Source organism: Acanthochromis polyacanthus, chromosome 16 (genome assembly GCF_021347895.1).
Source record: "Acanthochromis polyacanthus isolate Apoly-LR-REF ecotype Palm Island chromosome 16, KAUST_Apoly_ChrSc, whole genome shotgun sequence".
Classification (NCBI taxonomy): domain Eukaryota; kingdom Metazoa; phylum Chordata; class Actinopteri; family Pomacentridae; genus Acanthochromis; species Acanthochromis polyacanthus.
Genome location: NC_067128.1, coordinates 23,509,907 through 23,531,487, shown reverse-complemented (window position 1 = coordinate 23,531,487; position 21,581 = coordinate 23,509,907). Strand labels below are relative to the sequence as shown.

At 42.4% G+C, this 21,581-nt stretch overlaps 1 protein-coding gene across 1 annotated transcript in view; it reads left to right on the top strand.

Annotated features, from left to right (window-relative positions):
- The window catches only part of ryr3 (ryanodine receptor 3), a 242,283-nt gene that overhangs the window by 183,013 nt on the left and 37,689 nt on the right, over nt 1–21,581 (top strand). The window contains exons 50-73 of the mRNA XM_051937044.1: nt 5,832–6,052; nt 6,219–6,309; nt 7,045–7,185; nt 8,764–8,927; nt 9,127–9,205; nt 9,428–9,517; nt 9,898–10,041; nt 11,232–11,294; nt 11,388–11,463; nt 11,614–11,737; nt 12,066–12,181; nt 12,289–12,356; nt 12,448–12,569; nt 12,729–12,778; nt 12,867–12,927; nt 13,074–13,312; nt 13,757–13,838; nt 14,442–14,572; nt 14,952–15,070; nt 16,554–16,752; nt 19,885–19,973; nt 20,277–20,422; nt 20,849–20,936; nt 21,027–21,119. Of these exons, the coding sequence (XP_051793004.1) occupies nt 5,832–6,052; nt 6,219–6,309; nt 7,045–7,185; nt 8,764–8,927; nt 9,127–9,205; nt 9,428–9,517; nt 9,898–10,041; nt 11,232–11,294; nt 11,388–11,463; nt 11,614–11,737; nt 12,066–12,181; nt 12,289–12,356; nt 12,448–12,569; nt 12,729–12,778; nt 12,867–12,927; nt 13,074–13,312; nt 13,757–13,838; nt 14,442–14,572; nt 14,952–15,070; nt 16,554–16,752; nt 19,885–19,973; nt 20,277–20,422; nt 20,849–20,936; nt 21,027–21,119 (2,796 nt within the window). The remainder of the gene's footprint in view (nt 1–5,831; nt 6,053–6,218; nt 6,310–7,044; nt 7,186–8,763; nt 8,928–9,126; nt 9,206–9,427; nt 9,518–9,897; nt 10,042–11,231; nt 11,295–11,387; nt 11,464–11,613; nt 11,738–12,065; nt 12,182–12,288; nt 12,357–12,447; nt 12,570–12,728; nt 12,779–12,866; nt 12,928–13,073; nt 13,313–13,756; nt 13,839–14,441; nt 14,573–14,951; nt 15,071–16,553; nt 16,753–19,884; nt 19,974–20,276; nt 20,423–20,848; nt 20,937–21,026; nt 21,120–21,581) is intronic.

The window sequence follows — 21,581 nt, the reverse complement described above, 5'->3', positions numbered from 1 at the left end:
TAGCGACCATCCCCAGAGCCTTTGGGCAGCAACTGAGGAGTCCATATAAATCCGCAAGGCACGGACTGGACACAGCATGTGCAACCGCTGTTCTTCAGGAGAAGAAAATGACAGAAAATGGGAGAAAATGCTGTAAGAACAACAGGAAAGCATGAGCCAACCACCTTGGGCACAAAAGCAAGGTGGGGCTTCCCTGGCATGGCCACCAGCAAACTGAATGCACGAGGAATGCACTGAAAGGGCATAAATGTCACTGACACGACTGACAGAGGCCAACTCCAGCAGCGGCCTCGTCTTCAGAGACAGGTGCTTCAAGCTAACCTCCTCCAGTGGTTCAAATAGAGCCCCGGAGAGCCCATTTAAAAACACTGCAGGATGTTGCAATAGCAGCTAGGTACACCTTAGTTATGGAGAAGGCCTTTTGTTTGTCTATTAAGCTCTGCAGCAAACACAAAATTACACTAACAGTGCACTGAAAGGAGATGTGTCCTCTCCTCTGACACCATTCCTCAAACACCCTCCACTTACAGTCATAAAGACACCTGGTGGAGGATGCTCTAGCACTCTAAATAGTGTTAATCACACTCTGAGGGAGCCCAGTAGTATTTAAATTACACTACTCATGGGCCAGGCCCATAGGGCCAGGCGCTCCGTGTGTGGATGAAATACTGCTCCCCCTGCCTGGGACAGCATATCTCTGCACAGGGGAATCTGCCATGGCTGTCCCGACAAGAGCTGATATATCTCCGCCAGCCAGTGCATGGCTGGCCAGTGCGGAGCTATCAGAATTAGTGTGTGTCGATGCTCTCTGACTCTGTCCAGAGTCAGTATTATCAGAGTCAACGGGGGAAAGCTTACAGGAGGACCAGCGGCCAGACGTGCGTGAGCGTGTCCATGCGAGTGCCGCACCTGGATCGCGTATTGAGAGAAACAGCGGACACTGTGAGTTTTCTCTCGATGCAAACAAATCCACTGTGACTCTGCCAAAGCGGGCCCACACATGTTCTGCGAAGGCTGGATGTAGTATCCATTCCCTGTAGATCGGCATGCCTCTGGACAGCAGGTCCGCCCCCCAGTTCAGAGTCCCTGGAATGTGGGTGTCTCTCAGAGACAGGAGACGCTTGCTGCTCCACAGAATCAGTTTGCATGCCAGTGTGTGTAATTGCCGGGGAGCGCAGACCCCCCTGACAGTTGATATATACCACTGTCAATTGTAATGTCCCTTCTCACAAGGACATGATGTCCACTGAGAAAAGTCACAGCGTGAGAAACACCGCTAAGAGCTTCAAACAGTTTATGTGAGAGCGCTGGAGATCTTTGCTCCAGACAAAGATCACACATCATTCCCCCAACCGGACATGCTTGCATCTGTAGTGACCACTTTCCGGTACAGAACGGAGCCCATAAGCACCCCCTTCACCAGGAAAGCTGGGTGGTGCTAGCGGCGTAGTACGCTGACCGTCACCCTCCATGCGCCATGATGCACAGGGTCCAGCCTGAGGGAGGACACCTATCACTGGAAATCCCTCATGTACAGACGACTGAGCTGGACTACCAAGATGGCTGAGGCCATCAGCCCCAGTCGTCGGAGGCATAATCTGAAAGGGACCAGACTGTGCAGGGTGAAGCATGAGAGGCAGGCTCTGAAAGCTTTCACCCTTACCAGACGAGCTGTGAAGGACACCGAGTCTAGTGATAATCCCAGGAAGATTATTTTCTGCACTGAAGATAACACACTCTTTTCTGAGTTTATCATGAAATCCAAGTCGATCAGGTGTTTTATGAGGGTGTGTGCTTGCACTATGGCTTCCTCTCTGGACAGGAGGAGCCAATCGTCCAAATACGTGGCCAGCCTGATGCCCTGCTGTTGTAGTGGGGAAATGGCTGCCTTGGTAGAGTGTACAAACACTCTCAGGCTCAGTCATAAGACCAAAAGGGAGCACTGTACTCATAACAGACTCCCAGAAAAGTGAGCCTCAGATATTTCCTGTGCGGAGGATAAATTGGGACATGGAAATATGCGTCCTTCAGGTCGACTGATGTGAACCAGTCGTTCTGATGCAACATACAAAACAGGGATGCATGTGTGAGCATCCTGAACTTGTATGTTCTGAGGTATCTGTTCAGGGCCCTGAGATGCAGGATTGAGTGAATCCCAGTCTGTCGTCGTTTGAAGACCAGAAAATACCTGGAGTAAAAGACTGCTCTGGCATTGTTCGGGAGGCACTACGCTAATTGCTCTCTTTGACAACAGAGAGTGAATTTCCTCCTAAAGAACACAAGCTGACTGTCCGCATACCTGAGAATGCACTATACCAGAGAAACAAGGGGGAACAGCGGCAAACTGAAGCCTGTAACCCTGTGTTATCATTCTCAGAACCCAGGCTAAGCTTGTGATTGCTGTGATCAAGATGTGACAGCCTCTGACACACCGCCTGTCACCAGAGCCACCAATAACGGTGTTATAGGGCCTTCTAGTGGCAGGATGTGGTTGTTAGTGCATTGACAGATTCTGTACCTCTCCGTGCCCGGACCTGGAATGAAGCCCGCTCCGAACCCGGAACTGGCACCAAACTGCTTATTGTGTTCTCATTTGTTAACTGTGACTGCACTTGACCGGAGGTCTGAATGCGGCAGTGAACATCTTTTTTATTAAACAAGACCAATGGTATGCATCATTTCGTCATTTCCTCACATATCTCCGTTTGGTATGCTGCGAGCAAGGAGGAGACGTTCAGTGCCCTGACAGTGAGCGTTGCTGCCCTGTAGACTCGCTTCGTCATGGCATACTGGAAGCGGTCTGCCAACCACTGCCAACCAGTGTGGAGTTTCTGGATGAGGTAGTCAGCCATGGGTGCAGATGCACGGTGACTAACGGCTCCATGGGGGGCATGCAGAGAATGCCAAGCTTCTCCATGCCCTCACATCCAGGGAGGAAGCTCTGTGTACCAGGCTTTTGCCGCTGAACGGTAGGTCCTTTCATGTCGTTATCCTTGCAATCAAACTCCAGTACGTCTTCCATAAGTGGAACCGGAGCAGCAAGGTCTAGCTGGGAGCCCCAGGTATCGCTAGCGCGCAGTCCGGTGTCAGACCTGCCAACCTGTACGCATTTTGCGTAGCAGGTACGCAGTTTGACATCAAAATACGCTGGTACGCTCGGCCTCATTAAACTACTCAAAAAGCTGCAGACATCTGTGAGTGCTGTTAGAAATGTGGACGTGCAATACTCATGCCTGACAACATGATGCAGCAGCATAGTGGTGCAATTTCAACCAATCATCATAGAGTAGCGTAGAATAACGAGTCTGCCGAACCCTTGTTGGCCCGCTCTCTTCTGTCCTCTGCCTCCCTCCGCCTCTCTCCCCGTTCCGGGTGGGAACCCGCAGCAGCTGGCAGTTAAAACGGTAAAATGGTGTGTGTGTCTGTGTGTGTGTGTGTGTGTGTGTGTGTGTGTGTGTGTGTGTGTGTGTGTGTGTGTGTGTGTGTGTGTGTGTGTGTGTGTGTGTGTGTGTGTGTGTGTGTGTGTGTGCACGCGTGAGTGTACCTGTGTGTCTTTTGGCAAATATGTACTGTTAATAACGTTACTTTCACGTTGAAAATACGATGTCATATCAGGGAAATAAGCACCCAGAGTTTTTTCCTATCGACCTGAGCGCGAGCGTGTGTGTGTGTGTGTGCGCGCGCGCGCGCGTGCGTGCGTGCGTGTTTGCGCGTGCGTGTTTGCGCGTGCGTGTGAGATTAAGTGGTACGCAAAATATTTTGCCAAGGTTGGCATGTCTGCGGTGTCCATGTCAGTCCCAGCCTTGGCCTCGTTGGTGACTGGTATGCCACCCGCGGACGAGTAGGGGTCCTGGAAAGACAAGCTGGCTTGACATGCTAGGCATCGTCGGAGACTCTTCATGATTAAGCAGGAACAGTACTCTCATGAACCAGAGGTTTCGATAGCCTGTCGGGCATGTTGCAGCCCGAGGAAAAATGAGCTGACCTGGTGTGTGTCATGAGTCAATATTTCATTGCCGCAGGCACAGAGCCGAGCCCCAGAGTCTCCAACTCGTCTGGTGTGAGGAGCATAGGCGTCCATCCTGATTAGCTGGATTGCTGAACAAAAGATGCTGTGAATTAGCTGAACTGTTCATAGATTGGAGCTAACTCGGTTATTGCTCTGTCGCCAAACGCTCACTTTGGTTAATTAGCACACCAGCTAATTCACACCAGCAAATGAGAAGTATGGTGTTTAAGTAATTAGGGTCCGAGCACTGACAGTGCCGAGGACCCTATTGAAAGTTGAAAGTTATCATGCCTTGCAAAAGTCTGAGGGCGTGGAAATGGCGACCCACGGAATGCGGCCATTTTGAAATATGATTCATATTTTGTCATTTTTGGACATTTTCAAAAATTATTAACTCAAACAGTGTAACCCCTAGAGAGCTGAAATTTAGTCCGGTTGTAAACCAGTCACAGGTGATCAAAAGTTATCAAAATGGTCCTCAGCAGTCTGACGGTGTGGCCATGGCGACCAAAGAAAAGTGGCCATTTTGAATATGATTCATATTTTGGACGATTTTGTCATTTTTGGACATTTTCAAAAGTTATAAACTCAAACCCACTAACACTGACAGAGCTCGAATTTGGCCAGGATGTACTCCAGTCATAGGTGATCAAAAGTTATCAAAACACTCTGCAAAAGCCTGAGGGCGTGAAAATGGCGACCCACGGAATGCGGCCATTTTGAGTGCCTCGCCACGAAACAAGAAGTGCTGTCTCACTAGCCTGTACATGATCCAATCTGTCTCGAATTTTACAAGTGTCATCAGAGTCCGATCACAGTCACATACATAGGCCAATATGAACTCAGAGTCATTGGGCCACCTGGCGGCCATTTTGAATGACTCGCCACGAAACAGGAAGTGCTGTGTAACTAGCCTGTACATGCTCCAATCTATCTCAAACTTTACAAGTGTGAACAGAGTCCAGCCCCAATCACATCCACATACACTCAGAGTCATAGCACCATCTGGCAGCCATTTTGAATCCCTCGCCATTAAGCAGGAAGTGGTGTCTATCTAACTTGTGCATGCACCAATCTGTCTCGAACTTTACAAGTGTCATCAGAGTCCAGCCCTAATCACATCCATGCTACATCTGGTGGCCATTTTGGATTTGTTGCCATGAAACACGAAGTGCTGTGTAACTCGCCTATATGTGGTCCAATCTGCTTCAAATTTTACAAGTGTCATCAGAGTCCGGCCCTAATCACATCCAAGTGACACCTGGTGGCCATTTCAGATTTCTTGCCATGAAACAGGAAGTGCTGTGCACTGTTGGTCATCCAACCTGGCTGAAACTTTACACTCTCAGTTACAGCACCACCTGGTGGACATGCGTGGGCCAGCCAGTCCGCTTGGATGCGAGGACCCGACCAACGCTGCTTGCAGCTTTAATTTTATTATTTTTTCATTAAGTTTTCATCAAAAATTGATTACCTTTTGAAATTAATTTGCAAGCATAAGCGTAAACATCACCATCACAAACACCACCTGTCTCCTATTAAAAAATCAAAATACAGAGACAATACCAAAAACAATACAGAGACAATTTAAATCCTGTCATTTCCATCCTTTCAGAAGTTTTTTTTTAAGGAGTAAAATTATTCCCATCTGGTACATCGGGGAAACTCAAGCTTCACTTCACTTTTTTAATACCAGAAGACCATGTAATAATTGGTTTTGCCAGGAACATATATTTGTTGTGACTGTTTGTTAATCTTTACATGTAGAGTTTGTACTGCACCTGTCATCCTTCATCAACATGTGTTGTTTTCTGTCTTACAGGAGGTGTTGAGCACCACAGAGACAGCATTAGCAATGAACAGGTACATCGGCTCAGCTTTACTGCCTTTGCTGACCCGCTGTGCAGCTCTTTTTGGCAACACAGAGCACCACGCACAGCTGGTTGACTCTACATTGCAGACTATTTACCGGCTCTCCAAAGGCCGCTCACTCACCAAAGCCCAAAGGGACACCATTGAGGAGTGTTTGCTCGCTATCTGCAAGTAAGTAGGTTTTGTTTCAGACTCAGTTGAGTGAAAGCATTACAGGCAGACATTCATTACATGTACATTTTTATTCTGGTGCCTAACTTGGTTAATTTGCAGGGAATTATTTTTCCTTGAATCTGCAGTTAGTTTACCTGCTGCTTTATTTTTATTTTTTTCACAGACATCTTCGTCCCTCTATGATGCAGCAGCTGCTCAGACGACTTGTGTTCGACGTGCCCATGCTAACCGAATACTGCAAGATACCTCTCAAAGTGAGACAATTTTTTCTTAATGATTTGTTGATTTATGAGCTGAAAAATACATGGCATAATTATAAGAAGCAATCACGCACTTTTAATATTTTTTAACTAGTTTCTTTCCGGGCTGCACAGTGGTGTTGTGGAACTTTCGCCTTGCAGCAAGAAGATCCCTAGTTCAAATCCCGGTCTGGGGCTGGGATCTTTCTGCATGGAGTTTGCATGCTCTCCCTGTGCATGCGTGGGTTTTCTCCGGGCACTCCGGCTTCCTCCCACAGTCCATAAATATGCTGAGGTTAATTGATTACTCTAAATTGTCCGTTGGTGTGAATGTGAGTGTGATTGTTTGTCTGTATATGTAGCCCTGCGACAGACTGACGACCTGTTCAGGGTGTCCCCTGCCTTCGCCCGAGTCAGCTGGGACAGGCTCCAGCACCCCCTGCGACCCTAGCGAAGATAAAGCGGTGTATAGAGAATACACCGCTTTATGGATGGATAGATAGTTGGATGGATAGTTTCTTTCCTTCATGTCCTGTGTGTCAAACATGTAAATGATTGCTTTCCTCAGTTCCGAAATTTAACATCATGTATTGTAGTTTTTCTGGGTATAATAAGCAGAGTAATGTATATTTTTTTGTTGCTGTTTTTTCCTATATTAGTTTCCTTCAGAATCAGATTGCAATGATGTTCTTTCTCTCACTTTTTATCTTTAATGTAGTTGCTTTTGTTTCTTGTATATCTGACCTCTAGCTGCTGACCAACCACTATGAGCAGAACTGGAAGTACTATTGCCTGCCGTCTGGTATGGGCAGCTTTGGCATAGCCTCTGAGGAGGAGCTACTTCTTACCAAGAAACTCTTCTGGGGAATCTTTGACTCCCTTTCTCAGAAGGTACAACCAGAAAACATTTGTGTTTAGATTACCTACGATAAGCTATCATGATGTGCATAAAACCAAGACATTACTCATAAAGCCGTATGTTCTATATGTTCTATGTTCCCCTTATCTGTTCATTCTCTTGCACATTTGCACTGAGAATGAATCATCATTCCCACTTTGTGAAGCCAGTTATTTGTTAGTCTAGTGGTATTTGTTCTAATATAACTTTCCTTTGTTTGCTGTTATTTTTACTCCGCCAAGGAACGGCGGAGACAATTGGCGTACATTTGTCTATGAATCTGTCTGTCTATGTGAAACATTACTCAAAAACGAGTCCGTTTTTGCAGTTACGAACGGATTTGTATGAAATTTTCAGGGGAAGTAAGAAATGACACAAGGACGACCTCATTAAATCTTCACAGTGATGAGGTTTGTAGTCTGGACCCACAGCTTTGTTAAGGATTTTCCATTGCAAGATATAGCTGTCGGCATGCTGTAACCACGATGTGAACAGTGTGTCAGTTACTTGCTGACGATCACATGATTGTGGTCTTACTACAAAATGACTGTGATTTGTCAGATGGAAATCATACAAGGAACAAATGATTAAACTGTGGGGTGTTTCTGAGTCCCATCAATTCCTGCCGCCCGCTGCATATTTAGGTCACGCAATGGAGCAACCCTCAGCCAGACAATGGTGGAGCTCCTGATGTTTCACAAAGCCTTTATTTATGTTCAGCTGTCAGCCTTATTTTGAACACAAGTTAATTTTTCACTCCTTTCTTCAGGAAACACCATAAGAGCTTGTCCCCATTGCAGCTAGGTGCTTATGCATTTATACACATCCTGTGCTCGACAGCAACAACGTGGAACTGTTTTCTTTTATCTCTACATGAATTTTCGGGCTTTTCGGTAGTGTCTTCATCATGTCAAGAACCTGCTTCTTAGATAAACACTTCCTGTGCCGCTGGAATGGTGACAAAATAAAAGCTCATAACATTAAAATACTCCTTTCAAAATAAAAGCATGGAATGAACAGTTATTTTAACACTAGCGAAACAAAGGTTTGCCAAAAGCGATGAACCTTTATAAAAGTAATTTTCACATGATTCGGTATTCAGTATCCATTCAGTATACATGCACATGCATAACACATGCCTGTGCTCAGTGCAAGGTCATTTTTTCTTAAAGATTTCATCCGTCGGAAAAGATACATCGACTGAGCAGCCTTGGCAGAGTACTGCGCTCTCTGAGTGCTTCTCTTGTTTATATTCTGTGTTTTGAACATCTTGAGTTTTCAACACTTGAATGTGGTGCTTGAGGAAAGGTTGTTGATAGTCGGACAGTGATGTAGAAGCTCAATGAAGTGCGCGTGAGCAGTGCAGCCGAAGCACAGTCAAAACAGATGAATCATTTATCAATCTGTGACAGCTGCTGCAGGCTTTTATTTTTCTTCTTTTTTCTTTTCTATCCCCAGTTTTGCTGTCTATTCATCTAAAAGTCAAAGCAGACAAATCCTCAAAAATATATAGAAAATGGTCAGGAAGCCAGTTAATAACCACCTTTCTACTGTATCTTCTACTTATGTAGAAATATGATGCTGAACTTTTCAAAATGGCCAAGTCATGCCTGTGTGCCATCGCTGGAGCTCTGCCTCCAGACTTTGTGGATACCAGTTTAGGGGCAACACTGGAGAAACAGGCATCAGTGGATGCACAGGGCAACTTTGATCCCAAGCCCATCAACACTGCCAAGTAAGAGAACTGATATTGCACTTAGTTTGTTGGAGTCAACAGGACTTTGATGTACAATCATCTATTTAATGTAACTTTGACTGTGTTTTCCTGGCATATTTGCTGTGCACCAATCTAAACAAAGCTTTAACCAGCTCAAAACACAAATGTAGTCGACTTTGAAAAAACTGTCATATTTAAACATACCTCTACTTTCCAGTATCTCCCTTCCTGAAAAACTTGAGTACATTGCCAACAAATACGCAGAGCATTCCCATGACAAGTGGTCCTCAGAGAAGGTTTGTTCCCTTGTAATCTCAGTGTCTTCTTATGGTGTTTCCCATGACTTATAGATACACCCACTTATAGATACACATGGACAGGTCAGCAAAAAATGCCAAGAAATACTAACTTGTAACTGTAGTGTACATTTTGTGGTACAGTTGCATAGAACTGATAGGTTTTTCCTGAAATGTGGTCATAGGACTCAAGTCATTAATTGTGTTAAACTTTTGTTACAGATGTCAGCAGGATGGAAACATGGAGACAATGTGGATGAACAGGCCAAAAGCCACCCACTTCTGAAGCCATACAAAGCTTTGAGTGAGAAGGTAGATGCACCCTGTAGCATGCACAGCCGCTTAGAGTAGTAAACAATCTGACAGTGAACATAAATATTATTTGGCCAGCTTTTACAGGCTTTTAAATGACTGAACATTTAAAAGCCAACTTTTACAGGCCAGACAAATGAGGGTTTTTTAAAAAAGCAATTTATGTCCAAGGCAGAGATGTTTTAAAGACCAAGATAATGGTATTCATATGATAGTTTGTCACGCCACAATTACTCACTGCAAACTCGAAAACTTGATTGGCAGGGCAGGAAAATATTTAAAGGTTAGCAATACCATTTTGCGTGCCACATGCTGGTCATCAATGTAAAATTTTCGACAGGAAAGGAACAGTGTCAAACCTGTGTGTGTTCTTTCTGTAGGAAAGAGAAACTTACCGTTGGCCAGTGAAAGAATCATTGAAATGCATGTTGGCTATGGGCTGGAACATTGAGAGGACCAATCAGGGAGAAGCGATGTTCCAACAACGAGAGAGTGAAAAACAGAGAAAGATATCAGAGTCTCAGGTAACTTGTTTTTTATCAGTATGATCCTGGTATTATGATAATACTTTTCACCACAATTCGAGGGTCAATTGATATGTTTATTTCAGGGCTAATACTTGTTATCAAGTATACATGTAAAGTTGAAAATCTTGATGTCAAAAATTTTATGTAAAATATTGCAAGCCCCTTCGTTAAAATGAAATTTATTCATGTTTAACATACGTTTAATAAAAAAAGTGTGCATTTACACCTGCCCTTGCATTTCATCCTTCCCTCAGAAACATGATGAAGTTGTATGTTTTTAGCATGCTGTGAGCAGGTCTGCACTGGCAAAATAGATGGCTCCTCAGTTAGCTCATTTGCACCTAATATTGAGAATTCTTAGAATTCTCCCTCAGGTCATTACAGTATGACACAGCATTCACAGTCTGAACCTGAAGGAAATTCCAGATGCACAAGCGAGTGAATGTCTAATAAAATAATGAGCGTACTTTTGGTTGGGCCCCTGACCTGACCTGACCTGCACCTTCTTCAACTGTTGAGACTGCATGTTCCTCTGCTGAAAATTGCTAACTGGTGGCTATCACCACTGATGATCCTTGACATGAAAGTTGGGTCATTTTGACACAGAAGCAGATGTTTGTTCTCTGCATAAGTTTGAGGACCATGTGAAATCACTCATTTGCACAGCCCATTATTGAAGTGTTTCAATCATAGCAAGTCTTGTAACATTTTGATAAATATTGCATCTTGAATTCCCCGGGGTACTCCTCAAGCCTGCCTCCCTGCATTCAGTGACCAGTTCTGAATACAATGTAGCCTGTATTCCCTCTTCACAAGGGGCGGCATGGCTCAGTGGGTAGAGTGGCTGTCTAGTAACTGGAAGGTTGCCGGTTCGATCCTCGGCCTGTCGAGCTCACGTCGAGGTGTCCCTGAGCAAGACACCGAACCCCTATGTTCACAGAAGCTGCTAACCACAAGGGGTTCGCTCCATCAGTGTGTGAATGTGGGGGTGAATGTGACGTATCATGTAAAGCATTTTGGATAAAAGTGCTATATAAATACAACCATTTACCTGTAAGATACATCAGAAGAACAGTATTGAAAACAGCAGAGCCCACTGCGTCAAAGGAGAGGGTAATCTGGGTGGCAGAAGTCTCTAATATTCAAATCTGGCTCTTTATTTGCATCTTCTCTTTGTAACTCTGTAGGTTAATGGATTCAGTCCGGCTCCAATAGACATGCACAATGTCACTTTGTCTAAGGAGTTACAGGTTAGTTTTCATTCCACTTTGTTGCCACCTATCTCTAAAAAAAGAGGCAGTACCATGCAGTATTCAAATCTGATGATACTATTGTTTCTGTAGGGCATGGTGGAGGTGGTTGCAGAAAATTACCACAACATCTGGGCCAAGAAGAAGAAAACTGAACTTGTTAGCAAAGGTTGCATTTTACAACTTTTAAAATGAAACATTTGAATACATTTTAAAAACACCTGTCCGTTCATCCTAAGAGAGACAGCTTTGTTAATTCTAGCTTGTGATTTCTGTGAAACGTACGTAAAATGACATAAAATTTTATTTTACTGACCAGGAGGAGGGACCCACCCACTGCTGGTTCCCTATGACACCCTGACTGCTAAAGAGAAGTATAGAGACAGAGAGAAGGCCCAGGAGCTGTTCAAGTTCCTGCAAATTAGTGGCTACACTATCATAAGGTTAGCCTCTTCACACTTTGATTTTTTCTTCATTTGAAAAACAGGTAAAAAATAAGCAACATAATGTCTCAGTAGTAACAGCTGTAACACTCAAGTGTACTTTACACCTTAGGGAAAACAGTAATTGCTATTTTCATCTTTTTACAGTGATTTACAGTGATTTCATCTGTGTATTAGGCTGTGCTACATGCATGGTCTAAGATTCTCATACAAATCTTAAAAAGCACTGCTGTTTATTTCAACTTTATTATTATATTGACAAGTGTTGCTTTTTATATTGTGATAGAAAACCTCAGAGTATTAGTGACTTCTGATCTTTCTGTCTCAGAGGTCTGAAGGACATGGAGCAGGACTCATTATCGATGGAAAAACGTTTCTCCTACAAATTCCTCAAGAGACTGCTGAAGTATGTTGACTCTGCCCAAGAATTTATTGCGCATCTTGGTGAGTGTATTACATTTATACTAAGATACTATTATGAAGTCCCACTTAATACTATTAATACATTATGTACTACCTGACCTTGCCACTCGACATTATCATTTTTTCAGAGGCTATGGCTACCAGTGGGAAGACAGACAAATCACCTCATGACCAGGAGATCAAGTTCTTTGCTAAGGTTGGAAACACTTTTTGCAGCTGAGCAACTGATGTGCAGTTGCATTTTATTTTTTTTATCAAGGATATTATTAACATTTCTTTTTCTTCAGGTGTTGCTTCCCCTGACTGATCAGACTTTTAAGAACCACTGTCTCTACATTTTGTCCACGCCGAGCAAGAACCTGAGCAGCTGTGGCTGTGCCTCTAACAAAGAGAAGGAGATGGTCACCAGGTACTTCTTGCTTTATGTCTTGCTATCTTCAAGAAAAAAAAATGCTTGAAAGCAATTCTAATTTTATATCTTCATATCTTCATAAAACCCTTGATTTCCTTCCGCACAACCGTTTATTCTCAGCTTTCCTTAAATTCTATCCCTCCCTCCCTTTTCCAGCCTGTTCTGTAAACTGGCAGCTCTTGTCAGACACAGGATTTCTCTTTTTGGTAAGGTTGCCATTGTCTCTGTCTGTCTGCTTGTGGCCTCTTCATTTTGAGTCCTCTGTAATAGCTAGAGTAAATGTCTCTGTCACAGGGAGTGATTCAGCAATGATGGTGAGCTGTCTGCACATCCTCACTCACTCACTTGACACCAGGTAAGTACCTGTTATTTTCAATGTCCTGGAGCAAATCATTAATGAAAGGAACAAATATATTGTAATAATATATTGTAATAAATAGATAAATAATAAAACCAGTCTTGTACATGGACACTCACTCTTGCATTCCCTTCTTCTCTCAGAACAGTGATGAAGTCTGGCTCAGAGCTGGTCAAAGCTGGATTTAGGACTTTCTTTGAGAATGCAGCAGAAGACCTGGAGAAACTGCTGGAAATGCTGAAACTGGGGAAGTTTTTGCAGTCCCGTGCCCAGATGAAAAGTGTCACTCAGAGCATCAACTATGTGACTGTGGCACTGCTGCCCATTCTCACTGCCCTTTTTGAACACATCAGAACACATGAGTTTGGAGTGGACTTGCTCGGTGAGTTTGTTTCGATACCTAGCATTTTCAGTTTTTACTGTATTTGTAGTGCAATAAAAGCATACATGGATCTTTAAAATCTGACAACATGAACAAATAAAATGAAGCAACTCTGAACAAATAAGGCCCCTGTCTTCCTGTACATACTGTAATTTAATTTTATTTCATTGTCATTATTTCATACCAGATTTTTTTTTTTTTTTTTTTTGGGGGGGGGGGGGGGGGCGGTGGGGTGGGGGGCAGGAGGCAACGATGTTGACTAAAAGAGGCAATAATTAAGGGGGAAGGCTAATTTGTGGAGTGCAATGTTAAGGCTCTCCTTTGCACAGTCTCCTACTGGAATAGCAAATGATAATTCTCTTAATGCGTCGTTTTTGTCTATTTTGCATAAATTTGCACTCTCTGGTGATTTAATGTTTTATTTGGTGTGTTTGTTTGTTTCAGTGGATGATGTACAGCTATCCTGCTACCGAATCCTGACATGTTTCTACTCTCTGGGAACAGGAAAGAATGTCTTTGTGGAGAGGTAGGAGGCCAAACCTTTGTAAGGCAATGTGAAATAGTAATGTATGGACTGCATTAAGCTTGTCCCTTGGTAACCATGCTATGACTGTTGAGCTTTTTCATCAACCTCATTTGTATGTCAGTTATAGGGAAACAGCATTTGTCACAAAATGGCAGCAAAGGTTTGTGGTTCAGAGGCAAAATAAGAGTTTTTTGTGTTTTGTCAAAATCTTTTTGAAAGAAGTATTTCATTGTTGTGAAATGTTTTTCACTATAGCACTAATTATGTGGTCATAAAGCATCCCAAAATCTGCTGTGGATGAGAATTTCTCACCTTCAATCTACTCAGGCTATATAATAACAGATGAAGAAATGTATCCACAACGTTATATTGTCTAATTTAATCTCTATAACATCTGTAGCTATGTTATTGCTGTGTGTGTCCAGAGTCAAATGACAAAAGATGATCAAGCATTGAGAATTCTCCATACAATAACATAAAACATGTCTGCTTGCCAATATTTGGGAATACAAAACATTTGCCAAATGTAATTAAGCAAGGAACTGCTTAATTTTTCATCCTTTATTTATTAATTTATTGGATGAATTGTATATTGATAAATAGGCATCTACCAGCACTCGGGGAGAGCCTGGCGACTCTGGTGGGAGCCATACCTGTAGCGTTCCTGGAGCCTCATCTAAACACCCACAACCCGCTCTCTGTCTTCAACACTAAGACGCCCCGAGAGAGAGCCAGTAAGTGTCCACATGGTTTTCTTTTGTTTAAAGATGTTTTTGTGGTAGGCCATTTTCTGCCTTTATTTTATAGTGGCAGTGGAGAAAGAGAGGAAATGTGAGGAAAGAGAGCAGGGGAACGACCTACAGCAAATGGTCATGAGTTAGGAATCGAACCAGGGACTTGCTGCTCAGGGAATTTGCACCCATTGGTATTTGTGTTGCTCCCTGATCCTCTTTATATATTTGACTTTAGTGCAATTGTCATCACTCAAGTATTTTGTGCTATATTCACATATTGTCTTGTGTGTACTTGTAGTTTCTTTTCTATTTTCACAGTCCAAACTCTTTAGAAACAATTTTGTGTTTAACCAGGGTGGCTGATGGTTTTCTTTTCTAGTCCTAAGCATGCCTGACACAGTGGAGGAGATGTGTCCAGAGATGCCTCGCCTCGACAGACTGCTCAAAGATGTCAACGATGTCTCTGAGTCTGGCGCTCGCTACAGCGACATGCCGCAGGTCTGAAGGGCATAAGAGATTTTTCTATGTAACCAAACAGCTGCAGTTGATCCTAAAGCAAAAGGGTCACTATTTCATATGCTATTAAGTTGCATTGTTGGAAGGTGAAACAAAAAACGAAGAGTCAGATATTTTAGCGTCTACTCTGTTCATTTTTGACCTCATATTCTGTGGATTTGCTAAATGCTCCAGAGTACCTTTTAAAGGGTCACATTATGTACTGTCAGCGGGATCTTTAAAAAAAAAAAAAAGTGGTTTAATTGTTTGTGGTAAGCGCTTAATGTCATTACCCAGTCTCATTTTGAAATCACATCTTATCTTTATTTATTTATTTATTTATTTATTTAAGAAGGATCCCCATTAGCTGATGCCAATGGCACCAGCTAGTCTTCTTAAAATGTATGTGGAGAGCCTTCAGCAGTCTCGGGAGACAACGAACCCTTTATATACACAAACGAGGAATGTATCATTGTAGGAACACAAAACTTTCACATTAAGGCAGCCTCAACTAATGTCTGTTGTTTAACAAAAATTACACAAAGTTCAATGTAAACTTTTTAAACTCACATGGCATATTTGCCAAAAAATAAGAAAAAAATGTGTCATGTTAAAATTAATCAGAGTTGGAAACTGTGCATTAAAGGGGAACTTCGTTTTTTTTCAACCTGGGGTCTGTTTCCATATGTAATTTCATGCATGTGAGTGATGGAGAAATGAATTTTCGACATAGCTCCAGTATTTAGCCAGGCAGGCAGCTTAGCAGCTCAGCTAGCAGCTCGGCTAGCAAAAAGTATGGGGCAGCTGGCCCCCCGCGTCAAAGTCTGCCCTAATGTGCTTTTACCCCACACTGACCGGCTCAGCTATCTGAGCCGGTCATTGAGACTATTCTCAATGAGTGTCCCACAACATACTAGAGATGAGAAGTGAACGAAAACCTCCACATTACCTGGCGATCGCTCTTTGTTGTGGTCTGTATCCAAATCTCAGGATGCTAGAGAGCTCGCGCCAAAACCGGTGTTTTGGCGCGAGCTATCGTGCGATTTCGGAACGAGATTTGCATTCTAGCGTCCTGAGATTTGGATACAGACCACAACAAAGAGCGATCGCCAGGTAATGTGGAGGTTTTCGTTCACTTCTCATCTCTAGTATGTTGTGGGACACTCATTGAGACTATCTGAGCCGGTCAGTGTGGGGCAAAAGCACGTTAGGGTGGACTTTGACGCCGGGGGGCCAGCTGCCCCATACTTTTCGCTAGCCGAGCTGCTAGCTGAGCTGCTAAGTTGCCTGCCTGGCTAAATACTGGAGCTATGTCGAAAATTCATTTCTCCATCACTCACATGTATGAAATTACATATGGAAACAGACCCCAGGTTGGAAAAAAAACGAAGTTCCCCTTTAACAGTGTCACATAATACTTTTGGTCCAATATGTAATCTGTTCTGACTGGCCCTTCTGATTCCGACGTTTAACTTGCCTCCTGCAGGTCATTGAGGTAATCCTTCCCATGCTGTGTAACTATCTGTCCTACTGGTGGGAGAAAGGTCCAGAGAACTCACCCCCAGATGCCCAGTGCTGCACCATGGTGACATCTGAACACCTCAGCATCATTCTGGGAAATATACTAAAGATCCTCAACAATAACTTGGGCATTGATGATGCCCCTTGGATGAAGAGAATTGCAGGTGAGTGCCTGTCTCAAGATTGTGGGTGAAATAAAAAAAATCTGACTTTACAGTCTGGAAACAACACAATCTGACAAGTTCTCACTTGTCAGATTGTGTTGTTTCCAGACTTGCAAGGTCAGCGATTATAATGAGTTCTATAGGGACTCAATGTCCCTATAGTAGTATATGACACATAAACTACCTCTGTCAGCCCTGTTCTCTTCTCATTGTTTAACTCCATGGAAGGGGTGTCAACACTTTATGAGATTAATGCATAAATATGCATTCATTTGGCTGCAAGACTAAAATTAGTCTTGCAGCCAAATACACACGTGGACAAAATTGTTGGTACCCCTCAGTTAAAGAAGGAAAAACCCACAATTCTCACTAAAATCACTTGAAACTCACAAAAGTAACAATAAATAAAAATTTATTGAAAATTAAATAATCAAAATCAGCCATCACTTTTGAATTGTTGATTAACATAATTATTTAAAAAAAACAAACTAATGAAATAGGGCTGGACAAAAATGATGGTACCCATAACTTAATATTTTGTTGCACAACCTTTTGAGGCAATCACTGCAATTAAACGATTTCTGTATTTGTCAATGAGCGTTCTGCAGCTGTCAACAGGTATTTTGGCCCACTCCTCATGAGCAAACAGCTCCAGTTGTCTCAGGTTTGATGGGTGTCTTCTCCAAATGGCATGTTTCAGCTCCTTCCACATATGTTCAATGGGATTCAGATCTGGGCTCATAGAAGGCCACTTTAGAATAGTCCAACGCTTTTCTCTCAGCCATTCTTGGGTGTTTTTGGCTGTGTGTTTTGGATCGTTGTCCTGTTGGAAGACCCATGACCTGCGACTGAGACCAAGCTTTCTGACACTAGGCAGCACATTTCTCTCCAGAATGCCTTGATAGTCTTCAGATTTCATCGTACCTTGCACACTTTCAAGACACCCTGTGCCAGATGCAGCAAAGCAGCCCCAAAACATTACTGAGCCTCCTCCATGTTTCACCGTAGGGACAGTGTTCTTTTTTCGTATGCTTGGTTTTTGAGTCTATGAACATAGAGTTGATGTGCCTTACCAAAAAGCTCCAGTTTGGTCTCATCTGTCCAAAGGACATTCTCCCAGAAGCTTTGTGGCTTGTCAACATGCATTTTTGCAAATTCCAGTCTGGCTTTTTTATGAGTTTTTTTCAGCAGTGGTGTCCTCCTTGGTCGTCTCCCATGAAGTCCACTTTGGCTCAAACAACGACGAATGGTGCGATCTGACACTGATGTACCTTGGCCTTGGAGTTCACCTTGAATTTCTTTGGAGGTTGCTCTGGGCTCTTTGGATACAATTCCAACGATCCGTCTCTTCAATTTGTCATCAATTTTCCTCTTGCGGCCACGTCCAGGGAGGTTGGCTACTGTCCCGTGGGTCTTGAACTTCTGAATAATATGAGCCACTGTTGTCACAGGAACTTCAAGCTGTTTAGAGATGGTCTTATAGCCTTTACCTTTAAGATGTTTGTCTATAATTTTTTTTCGGATGTCCTGGGACAGTTCTCTCCTTCGCTTTCTGTTGTCCATGTTCAGTGTGGTACACACCTTTTCACCAAACAGCAGGGTGACTACTTGTCTCCCTTTAAATAGGCAGACTGACTGATTATGAGTTTGGAAACACCTGTGATGTCAATTAAATGACACACCTGAGTTAATCATGTCACTCTGGTCAAATAGTTTTCAATCTTTTATAGAGGTACCATCATTTTTGTCCAGGCCTGTTTCATTAGTTTGTTTTTTTAAATAATTATGTTAATCAACAATTCAAAAGTAATGGCTGTTTTTGATTATTTAATTTTCAATAAATTTTTATTTATTGTTACTTTTGTGAGTTTCAAGTGATTTCAGTGAGAATTGTGGGTTTTTCCTTCTTTAACTGAGGGGTACCAACAATTTTGTCCACGTGTGTATCTTACTATTTAGTGCATGCGTGTGACCATCACCAGCCCTCCCTGAAAGCTAAGCTGACACTCTTTATTACATTTCCCTGTTAAGAGCCAGGGAGGGCAGTGCTACACCTCAGTGGTGATGTGAGGGGAAACAAAGGGTGGACAGGACGAGAGGGGACGGACAGGGACAGGGACTAGCAAGCGGTGCTATTACATCTGAAGAATATCAGGTGTTGTGTTATTCCCAACTAATAATTACCCATCAATAAGACAAACAAGCAAACACATACACAAGAGAACAGAAAACCAAACAAACCAACAATAAATAAATGAATGAATGAATAATTAGCCAGACAGTACTGAACACCATAGTTGTGGGTGTCATGTTAGTATAGAGTGGAATAGGCCAGAAGATACTAGAAGAAGATACTAGAGAAAAGGAGAGAGGGTTTAGTGTGAGATTAGACTATGGAGAGAGTCTCAGCACATTCCGGCGGGTCCCATCACTGCTCAACAGCGGAACTCGACAGGAGCTGGTGGGACCTGAGCAAACATGCACATGCAAGTGTGAAAGACCCCGAAGCCCAGAACAGCCATCACAGCAATGCAGGGCCAAGCCAGCAGGGCGCCCCCCCCCCCCCCCCTTGGAGGAAAGGCTTCCAAACATAATTTAATGTAACTGGTAGCTGTGGGAGCACATAGCCTGAAATATTTGCAGATTTTTTAAAAGTATATTTGAATATTGTACTTGTGACACATTAAAAGGAAATTGGATGAAAACAGTCATGTTGTGCTTCATGTGCCATTTCTTATTTTTTTTTTAAATTTAAGTATACAACTAGTAGAGTTTCTATATTTGGTTTGATCTCGTGCTAATTTTATTTTTAGAAGTGTTTTTTTTATTTTATGTATTTCATATGCATGACTTTCCCTGTTGCTGTTAATTGTCATCTCTGTGTTTGTCTGACTGTATAAAGTTAGATTTATTTTGAGCAACAGTGATAAACAAAGTATTTTATCTCAAAATATTACTTACAAACTAAAAAAATTGTAGTTGCTAAATACTTTCACATTGGTACCATATCTAGTGGGTATAGCTTTTGTGTCTGTTCTCCAAACCTGCAGATCCAAATACTCCCAGACATCCATTTTAGTCTTGATAGCATCTTTCAGTCCAGAATATAATTTTCCATATTTCTGCCTCCAGTCTACTCTCAGCCAATCATCTGCAAAGCGGGAGCAGATTTGCTGAGAACCCACTTTCTGCCAACACTGGACAAACTAAGGAAAAAACAGTAAAGGTGAGCGTTTAAAATTTGCTGTACATGGTATTACAGCTTCACATTATATCTACTACTGAATGATAAGAAGATTTTTTGTTGACGCCAATAATAGCTGCTAAACTTATTACATATATAAGGCTGTCAGTAGTCAGAAAGGCTAGTCTGTGAAAATCCCCTTACGTCCCCCTCTGGCAGTAAAAGTACCTCTCTGTCCTGAGAGAGGACAGAGAGATGGGATTATCATGGTTGTGTGTGAAGACATTTATACTAATGAGTTGATAGCAAAAGATGAGTTGTTGATGTGCTGCAAATGCAGGTGGTGGCTGAAGAGGAGCTGCTGAAGGCTGATGGTAAAGGTGACAACCAGGAGGCAGAACTACTCATCTTGGATGAGTTTGCTGTGCTCTGCAGGGACCTCTATGCTTTCTACCCCATGCTCATTCGTTATGTGGACAACAACAGGTACAATATACATACACAATCACCTGAAAAGAGTTTTTATTTTAATACTGAGTCTCCTCAGCAACTGATTCTCATTTTTACTTAACAAGACAGCTACAGCTTACTGCTTATCCATCTGGCATCATTTTCTGTCGTTTAATTTTTTAAATTCCCCATCTTTTCAGTTTGTTGTTTTGCTATATTAACTATTGCACTGCTGCATATACATAGATAGTATGTGATATCTATTTATGCAGCAGATGTGTGGTGTTAATGGTTTCATGTTTGCATATGTCAAGTGAATCTGTCAAAATGATTTGCTTGCATGATTCAGAAAAAAATAAGCCAACCCATTTTTTAGATGTTTTTGTAATCTTTTTGGATGTGACATCATGTATATCTTACCTCATTGAAAAATGATCTGCTGTTTGTCCTGGTCTATTCAAGATCCAGGTGGCTTAAGGAGCCAGATGCAGACTCTACTGAGCTCTTTAGGATGGTGGCTGAGATCTTCATCCTCTGGTGCAAGTCACATGTGAGTCTCACTGTTAAATCAGTTACAGCAAGACATGTAATACCAGGATTGTGATCTCTTTAACCTCTGTTCTTTGCCCTTTGAATGCAGAATTTTAAGCGTGAGGAGCAAAACTTTGTGGTTCAAAATGAGATCAACAATTTGGGCTTCCTAACGGGTGAAGGCCAGACGAAGATGTCCAAGGTAAAGATATGGACACAGGATGTTAATTTCTTGCTGAAATTCTTACAGTTCTTTATTTGCTGCTGTTATAGCAACATAAAATTAAACTTGATTTTTGAATTTTTTTTTTTTTTGAGTTGTTTATAGTCTTCATCTGGAATAAATAGGTCTGGAACTGTAAGATGCAGTTAGGACAAAGACGTCAAATAATAATGAGACAGACATATTTGTTGGTGATTTGTCTTTTTGTTGAACTTGTTGATTACAAGAAAAAATGGAAACAGCCCAAACTTACTCCAAAGTAGTAACTCAAATTTAGCAGTTATTGAGTGATTTTTTTTTCCTTCAGTTTCTTCAGATAACTCTGTGAATCAGTAACCAGTAACATACATATTTCCATATAAACTTTGAATAAACATTGACCTTCTTCATAGAAGGTCAATGTTTTCCTTTGGAAACGGACCTCATCCTTCAGGGTGGCAT